The sequence below is a fragment of the Ostrea edulis genome, chromosome 3 (genome assembly GCF_947568905.1).
Source record: "Ostrea edulis chromosome 3, xbOstEdul1.1, whole genome shotgun sequence".
In the NCBI taxonomy this organism is placed as follows: domain Eukaryota; kingdom Metazoa; phylum Mollusca; class Bivalvia; order Ostreida; family Ostreidae; genus Ostrea; species Ostrea edulis.
In genome coordinates, this window is record NC_079166.1 from 48,833,176 (window position 1) to 48,842,904 (window position 9,729).

A 9,729-nucleotide genomic window follows, 5' to 3' on the forward strand; every position below is an offset into this window, starting at 1 on the left:
AATTCTCGAAGGGACGTCAAAGTACCAAAAACTTTAAGAGCAAACCTAGCGCTTCCCAGCATGATTGAATTTACTGGGTGGTCGTAAATACAAGAATTATAATATGATGCATCGGTGAAATTCCTGGATCGTTCTAAGACTGATTCACCTTTTTTACCATAATTATCAGAACAGATCCTCGGGCGATAAGATCGGTGCGCCGTGAGGCTATACAACATATAACAGGAAATGTCATAATCATATATTTTATTGCTGAAATTTGCTATGCATATTGAAGACTAGTGTACTGAATGGTTTTGAAAATTTTAGAACACAGCGTCGATCTTTTTTTTTTTATTTAGATAACTTGTTCACGATTTTACTGAACAACCCTCGCATTTGCCTCTACCAATAGGTTAACTCAGACTTTATCTTATCTCCACTTGTGTACTTTGTGTCTCATATTATGAAAATATGGCACCGATTTGGATAACAGTATTTGGTAAATATTTCACTTTAAGATCTTTAGCTTTAACCTTTTGACTCTTAAGATGATTGTTAATTTGTTATTACGAAATGTGATTCTGACGGCTGTATTCTAGATTTGTATGGTTGGTTGGTTGTATGTTGTTTAACGTCCCACTCGAGAGTTTTTCACTCATATGGAGACGTCACCACTGCCGGTGAAGGGTTGAAAAATTTAGGCCTATGCTCGACGCTTACGGCCTTTGAGCAGGGAGGGGTTTTATCGTACCACACCTGCAATGATACGGGGCCTTGGTTTTTGTGGTTTCATCCAAAAGACAGTCCCATTTAGTCGTCTCTTACGACAAGCAATGAGGATCTATTCTCACCCGGATCCCGACGGGACTGGATTTGTATGAGAGTACACATTATTTGAAGGCAGTTGTGATCACGTTAATGTAAAATGAAGATCAGCAAAATAGTAGACACAAAGTAAATCAGTACTTCTAAATAAGAAAACTGATATCCACAGAAAATTCGAGTACCACAATAAGTAAGGCGAGTGAACTACACACGACTTAAAACTTGTACACTGTACATTGTACCTTCTCTGCCGGCCCGTTCTTTATAGTGTACCACGTATCTATTATAGCAGCGTGTGTGTGTGTTACTGGGATCTTAGCATGTGATGATCTAGATTCTGCAGCCTGTGTCAGACTGGCTTCTTCGCGTCCAGATATGTGCAATGATACCTGTCTAGCATCTATTTGCAAGCGGCACTGCGGACTCTGTCGTGAGTATAGAATTATGATATATACACATGAAAAAATATATCGCAAAACCAGATTTTCTTTTCTTTGCCTAAGTATGATGATTAATTTCACACTATAAGATGAATAACAGTTTTCATGTTTGACATTAAGTTTTGATAACATCACGTGATCTATAGATCAGTAAATGGCCGCTATCAGTAAATGTATTGTCATTCTTTTAAGATAAGAAGTCGTGTATTTGAGGAAAAGTCACAGTAAATAGCTATGCCTATATCTATTGCTTCAAATGTCTATCATGCATGAAATAGAGTTAAATAAGGTTAACATATTGTAACTCCTAATGTAATTCCTGTTCACACGAATAACGGACCCAAGACGTTTTCTTTTACCTCTTACCAAACATTGAATTTGAAGTGGTAGAGCCTGCCACCCATGATGCAGTGCCCGTGTGAATTGACGGTGTCCTTTGACGAACTCGGCGACCAATGGTGTCATAAATGTGATCATTAGGGTTCAAATCTGGACTTTGAGCAGGCCATGGTTGTTTCACAACTTACTCTCTACGCAACATATCCTGCACAGAACAAACACGATGTGGTTTGGCATTGCCATCAATGAACATTGGCCCAGTCGAAGAAGGCGATTGTCAAAATGAGGCAGAACGCTTGCTTGCAGAAGAATGTCCCTTTGGTAATTTTATACATCAAGGTTGACCTCTAACTATGATATGATCCAGGTTACAGTCATAGGAAACAGTCCCCTAACATAACCGATCTATCACCAAACGTCTCTACAAGTCAGCATATGCCGTTCTAGGTTGCCGCCATACAAGCATTCGTCCATCTGTGGTATGTAGCAAACAGCGGCTCTCGTCCAACCCAGCGATTCTGCAATGTTCTCGTTGAAAGCAAACGATGTGGCAACCATTCCCATTTTACAACTGAGCTATTGGTAAAACCGTTTTGTCTAACCATCCTTCTGAGTGCATTATCCTCACGAACAGATTTTTACGGGTTTCCAGATCTTGCACGATTTTTGACATCTACCGATGGTTGACCATTCGCTGACCAGTTAGTCTCAATGACATACCTGCTTCCCAATTCCATTAATCTGACATCGGATTGCATTTAAGACTTGCTGAGGACCCATAATTTCGATGTGCAAGAAAAGTAAACCTAATTTGTCAAAATGTACAGGTTAGATAAAGAGTGAAAGCACTATGTACAAAACTCGCCATTCTATCGGAAGTGAGTACAATATTCACAAGGGCGATTCTCGGCCAGCAGAGTGGACAATAGACAATGAAATACAGGTACATTGTAAAGAAAGGTACATACTGAAGTGCGTTACTGAATTCAAAATTGATTATATAAAGGAGCAACTTTGGTTTTGTAATACTTTTTCCATATGTATATTTTTCTGCTATCGCTATTCCGAAAAAAAAAGTTCATTCGCTTTTTTTCCAATAAGATAAGATTTATTAAATACGCTTCTGAGGAATTCTGAATAACCACATGTACATAACCCAAGAATTTCAATGATTGTGATGTCCACCGTATTTGTTAGCTTTGAGAAATTGCACTGTGTTGAAAATTTATGCTATCCAAAAATATATTCTACATTTTAGCCCTGAAGTGCTACACATGTCATGATATCGTTAAACCAGAGACTTGCAACATTTCGGCAGAGTGTCCTTCAAATGATCACGTGAGTATACATGTATATGATCTAGGAGTTTAGAAGGAGTACAGTTACTTTGAACTGCAAGTTTTCATAGTCAATTTAGACAGTATGAACTAAGTTTATTCGTCTTCCTTAAACAATATCTGATCAGTAGTGATATACACAATGCCGTACGGAATAATTGGTACTTTTACATCACGTGATATAGGGTGACAAATGTAAAGACTTGTGTGCTAGATTCTTTTGACTGACCAATAGATTTTCACAAAATAACAGTGATGATCTTTTCCTTCCAGAAATGTATCTCAGTGAAGTCTTATACAGATGACTTCCGTCTTGTTTACAAACTGGGATGCGCTCCATCTTCGGTAACTTGAAATTCTAATTATGAAGTTCTTAACAGACACTTGTAAGTTGTTAGTCGTTAGCATAAAATGTAAATAAATGTGTGATTATTGAAATTTATTTTCCATTGGTTACATGTAATGCATTTCTGCGTCAAATATTGCCTCCTTTAGGTTTGCAGTGGGACAAATTGCTGTTCAACAGATATGTGCAATAATCAAGTCATATCTAAACGTCAAGCAAAGGTGGAAAACGAACGAAATTCAGGTAATCAGGGGGAGCAATTTAGTTTTCAAACAAAGATAGTCAAGTTTCCTGCTTCAAAACAGATTCTGTTTAATCGCCATTGTCATTATTGAATACCAGTTCTCCTATTGCAGTAGTCACCAGACGACAGACGTTGTCGCCGACCTGTGCTGATTTAGATAATCTAGCCTGCACTCTCCTGTTCACCTCCAACACAGACATCTGTCAGAATGACTGTGTCGCCAACGCTATCTGTCCTCGACTCTGTGGGCGATGTAGTGGGTTACTGACGTTTTTGCGAATTCTTTTTAAAATCCTGAATCATTGATATTTTAAACTCAACAGAAAATCTCATTATTTGTTTGTATGTTACAACAAATCAACGTGAGAAGCGAAATGTTAATTTAAAATGAAATGAGAATTCTGTCATGTGGTATCAGTGAATAGCTTATATTGAAATTTTGACTACCTACGAAATGCACACTCATTTGATTTCAGTTCAAAAATAGCATACTACAAGTACAAGCATCCAATGATGCCGGTATATCGTCTACTATAGTAAAAAACATATATATGTAAGTGTCATCATCCTCACATAAATTTATGATTGAATACCCATATAATTAAAGCTGAGTGTTATGATTGTGACCACGTGATGACAACAGAACGCTGCAATCATTCCAGAATATGCAAAGCTGGCGAGGTAATCGAAGTTTCAAATTTGAATGTGTCCAGTGTTAGATCGCATCTTTTGAGCAAATTAAATATGACTTATATGTTCAATATCATACATTGCAGGTTTGTTTCACTCTAGAAACTTTGAACTTTGATCTTGAACATGGTTACAGAATGGGTTGCGTTCATCAACAGGTATGAAATAAGCAACGGGTTTGTAGTTTTACTAAATAAAGCAATGCATTTCAATAGTCAATAATGTGTGTCAACTCAACAACATTAATGCCAACAAATTCTACATAAAAATTGAATTCTCTTATATGTTAAATGTTATTTTATATTATCTTGTCTACTTTTCATATCCTTGTATCCTTTCTTGTCTCTCTCACTGCCTCTTTTTATCTCTAAAGATTTGTGATAAAATCTCAACTCAAGTAGGCAATGTGTTCGGACGAAGGTCCAACATAGAGGTATCGATGACCGGGGGTTGTTGTCATGGCGACCTGTGTAACCATCACAAACTGACCCCAGCATCCATATCTACAAAACCACCTCCGACTACTGTGCCAACCATATCCACAACCACATCACGATGTAAGGATCAGCGAACTCATTAACCCTATGTTTAGTCGTCCAAAGCATTGGGCTGACAGTTGTTAACTTTTGTGATTCGTGAATCTAATAATGCAGTATATCACCAACCACACCTATATTTAAGGAAATCTTTTCTCCATGCACCTGGTAATATTTCTTATGGACATCCATACATCTGATAATATTTCTTATGACATCCACGCATCTGATAATATTTCTTATGGACATCCATACATCTGGTAATATTTCTTATGGACATCCATACATCTGGTAATGTTTCTTATGGACATCCATACATCATTCATGTACATTGGTTGATAAATATATAGTTTAGTTGTAATAAATGAAAGCATAAAATTCCTTTAAAAAATAGGGGCTTGAAAATTGTCTATGATGTTCAAAACTTGATATATATTACCCCTTCCAATATAACTTTATACAAATTGCACCCATATTTTGGACTTGCATGTAATTGAGAAACCATGAGAATGCGTTATATGCTACATGTATACGTTAAATTCATATTACTTATATACAAACATAAATTTGGTTTTCGTTTTCATCATTTTGTTTTAAAGTTTGTTGGTTACAAAATTAATGTGACAATTTTGGAGAACATTCTGTGAGGTTTGTTGTTGTTGTTGTTTGGTGTGGTTTTTTTTTTTTTTTTTTTTTTTTTTTTTGGTAGCCACTTCATGAATTTTGCAAATAATATAATAAATGAACATGGAATTGAATAGTTGGTTAGGAATTACTATGTATTACTAGTGTTGTATCTCTTGTCGTCTGTAGCGAAGGTCTCAAAGTTTCACTCACTTTATGTTAAGCCTGTGTAACCACTCATGGATGTCCATTTTCTCCTGCCGCAAAGTATAATGGGGAATGCTACTTCCTGGGAGCCACAATGATGACATGGCTTGAAGCTAAGGTATGAAATTAACAGAAGACGAAAGTCAAACTATTTATTTTAATATTTTGTGAATCAGAGGACCCATATTCCTTACTTCTATCAAATAAATATCATTATTATGATTTACAGGACTGTAAACATTTATTTTATTTTGATTAAATTTAAGTAATAGTTTATTTTTCGAATGTAATTGATGAAAAGGCGAAGATAACGAACAGTGATCTATCTCATGATTCCCACAAAGAATACAAAATTAGGAGTAGGACAAACACGAATACTGGACACACCAGAGGTGGAATCCATGAAACAAGAACATCATTTCTATTCTGCCGTGTCACGTAAACACAGCTGACTATAAACCCCATAGGAGAATCGGTTGAGGTCAACTTAATATGGCGTATGTCTAATATAATTCAAAGCAATGCACAACGTCTAGTCAGATCGACGACGTGAAATCGACATGCGCGTGGCGATATGTGTATCAATTTTCTCATAATCAGTTATTACGTATGAAGGTATCGCAAAATGATGACCACGGCATTCTTTTGATCTGTGCAAAACCATGGTAGAATTACTCACAAAGAAGAAAATTATGACGTTTGTTCCCTAGAACGTATCCGTTACGATTCAATGGATTGTGACGTCATGTTATTACCCACGGCTTGAAAAACACATAAAACATCTGACATGAATTTAAATAAAAAATGTGCAGTTAATACTTACTGACTGAACCGTTTATTACACTCACTCCTGTCATGGATGCACTGGCAGATGTACACGTAGATGTTGATACATGTATTAACGCAAAAAGGCCAGTTCATGAAAACTGAATAAACAGTCTCAGACGCCCATTTTGGGGCCATTGAATCATGTATAATAGTCTCATGAAAACATAGATTTTCGCCTTATGAATTGACTCAATTATTTAAATAGGTATCTAATTTTTTGAATATTTCAGCTATTTTGTGAGTCCCATTGCAGCCATTTAGCCGTTTTCCGTGACGTTACGGATCTGAGACATACTTTGAGTGTCGTTAGTCATGATGATAATATAGAGCGTAAGTTTTTTGTTTATCTGCATATTCTTTTACGTCCTATTCGAGAATGTTTCACTCGTGTAGAGACGTCACAGCTTTAGGTCAAGTAACAAATTTTTGGTGGTCAGGCTAGTAGCAATGAGTGATCTTCACCATGGCAACGCCTATCACGACACGAAGCCCAGATTTTCAAGGTCCCGGCTGATAGATATACGACTCGTGCCTCCAAATGTCGAATGTATGGCGAAGGAGCCATGGAATATGCGGAGCTCGAACTCGCGACCTCCGTGTCACGAACCGAATGATCTTCCCACTGAACCACCAATGACAAGTCCAGAAACTTATCTCTGATATCATGATGTATTAACATGAGCAAATCCTGTATTTTATCTCTGAAATCATGATGTATTAACATGAGCAAATCCTGTATTTTATCTCTGAAATCATGATGTATTAACATAAGCAAATCCTGTATTTTATCTCTGATATCATGATGTATTAACATGAGCAAATCCTGTATTTTATCTCTGATATCATGATGTATTAACATGAGCAAATCCTGTATTTTATCTCCGATGTCATGATGTATTAACATGAGCAAATCCTGTATTTTATCTCTGATATCATGATGTATTAACATGAGCAAATCCTGTATTTTATCTCTAATATCATGATGTATTAACATGAGCAAATCCTGTATTTTATCTCTGAAATCATGATGCATTAATAAGGACAAGTTATGTATTTCTCAAATCATGACGCTTTAACAGGACATGTCCTGTATTTTTTATATCGTGACACATTAACAGGGACAAGTCTGGTATTTTATCTTTGATATCGTGACGCATTAATAGGGACAAGTCTGGTATTTTATCTTTGATATCGTGACGCATTAACAGGGACATGTCTTGTATTTTTTATATCGTGACGCATTAATAGGGACAAGTCCTACATGTATATTTTATCTCTGATATTATGACGCATTAACAGGGATAGGAATTCCTCAAATAATTACCAGCGTGAGACCGACAATACCAATGTGAGACAGCCATGTGAAATTTTCTTGTCTTACATTTCTATTCATCATTGAATATGACGTCATATTTCCATGAATTGCTATTATAAATGGTGGAAAATCGTATTGTTTTCTTCGAAATTTGATTTTATAGGTTTTTGGAGGACAATCTTGGATTTTTAGTATACACATTAATATTAATTCATTTTCGGACTGTCTAATTAGATTTTGTATTGAAGTTCAAATGAGGAATTTAATGATTTTAAATTTTCTCAACGCTCATGAATGAATGCACTAAACTGGGGATAAAATGTGAGAAAATTAATTCCTCAATATTTACTTATGTACAGTGTAGGTTAGTGAAATCCCAACTCTGGAAAAAGATTCGTTGTCTAGGACTCGGCAAAGCCTCGTCACATACTAAAACATCTTGTCCCCTCAGAGGGATTTTCTTATCCCACATTCGTAGTAATGAAGTGTTCTGTTAATTTCTGGCATCATGATACGAAGGAGTAACCTAAATGGCATTTGCTGATGTATTCCATGATGCCATTACTACTTCTTCTATATCTGTGTATACATAGTCTGTGACTTAACGCAGTTATACATTTAATATCATCAGCTAGGTAAATGGCCATTACTGGGACTTCTATACACGATAAAAGAAACAAACGCTTAAATTATGTCTATCAAATACCTGAATATTTCGACAACTGAAAATCTAATTTCTTCATGCTTCAGATTTACCTGCAATTCATCGTCATAATTTACCGGATGTGTACGTTGATGCTATAAACCCCGCCCACTCTGGTCAGTTTATCTGGGAAACCACCCTAGAGTTTGTTCCGTCATCAATGTTCGACACTTCCAAGACACTGCATTTGTATAATTGCGCCGTGGCCCACCACGACAAATTACATGGCGTTAGCTGCACTTCTACAAATTATCCTTTGTGCCAAACTAGAGTTCAGTAAATTATATCAGAAGGAGGGTATTGTTGTTGTTTGTATTGAGATGTCACTGTTTAGGGGGTTTGAAAATGAACATACAGGTGCAAGTTTTACCCAAACCGCTTCAGTATCATAGGTTGCAGAAATCCATTGCTTTAGGGGAGGGGGGGTAACAGTCTAATCCAAACTAACTATGTAAGTTACATAATGCCAAGGCGAAGATAACAAACAGTGATCAATCTTATAATTCCTATAAAGAATACAAAATAAAGAGTTGGACAAACACGGACCTCTGGACATTCCAGATGTGGGATCAGGTGCCTAGGTGGAGTAAGTATCTCCTGCCAACCAATGTTGAAACCATAATATAATTTATGAATAACATTTTTCATGTTTGACGTCATTTTCCAAATTGCATCACTTGATCTCTAATAAAGTAAACGTCATCAGTAAATGTATTCATTGCCATTCTTTTTCAAAGATACGAAGACGTGATATTTTGAGAAAAATTACAGTAAATAACTGTGCCTCTATCTATTAATTTAAGAAGCAGTCCGTGTAAGAACCATGCAAGATGGCACATTGATTATCTTGGATTTTAATGAACTCCCCATCACTCTTCATAATAATAATATATGAAGACATGCAGAGTAAACATTCTGTGTCTCAACGGTTGCTGTGGAAAAGGAAATGTTTGTGTTTCCATAGTAACCAGTGTATAGGGTTTTATAAAGTGGAGAAAGACATTTTTTTTAAAAATGAAAATAACAAATTTTCAAACATAGTGATAATTTATTAAGGAGAGGCAAAGGTTACCTCAAGATAAAAGTACACGATGCTAATGAAATACTGTTATATGATATCTGTAGAGGACTTTGGAATAGGCATTGTTTTCACATTTATCATTTGAGTACATATTCCTTTAGTTATCCAAAAAGTGCCAACTTTTGATGCATATTTTCTAAACAATCAATAAAGTGTACTAAAAATAAAATTTCAAAAGAGTCGGAAACGCACAGTAATGGTTGCTAGGCAACTCTTTCAGGCCTATTTCCAA

At 36.0% G+C, this 9,729-nt stretch overlaps 1 protein-coding gene across 1 annotated transcript; it reads left to right on the forward strand.

Moving 5' to 3' along the window:
* Window positions 1–255: 255 nt before the first annotated feature.
* On the forward strand, window positions 256–8,711 carry LOC125677400 (uncharacterized). The gene is made up of 12 exons (XM_048915442.2): window positions 256–481; window positions 1,097–1,237; window positions 2,845–2,924; window positions 3,197–3,268; window positions 3,419–3,512; window positions 3,626–3,769; window positions 4,121–4,194; window positions 4,290–4,361; window positions 4,577–4,760; window positions 5,588–5,688; window positions 6,629–6,728; window positions 8,464–8,711. Exons 1-12 carry the CDS (start codon window positions 454–456, stop codon window positions 8,694–8,696), a joined length of 1,323 nt encoding a protein of 440 aa, XP_048771399.2. The 5' UTR covers window positions 256–453; the 3' UTR covers window positions 8,697–8,711.
* The last annotated feature ends 1,018 nt before the right edge of the window (window positions 8,712–9,729 follow it).

Bases quoted from the DNA above. Each gene is read 5' to 3' on its own strand.
- LOC125677400 (XM_048915442.2), top strand. From the start codon at position 454: ATGGCACCGATTTGGATAACAGTATTTG. The intron at 1,238-2,844 runs GTGAGTATAGAA...TCTACATTTTAG, and splicing joins GCGGCACTGCGGACTCTGTC to CCCTGAAGTGCTACACATGT. The intron at 3,513-3,625 runs GTAATCAGGGGG...CTCCTATTGCAG, and splicing joins GGAAAACGAACGAAATTCAG to TAGTCACCAGACGACAGACG.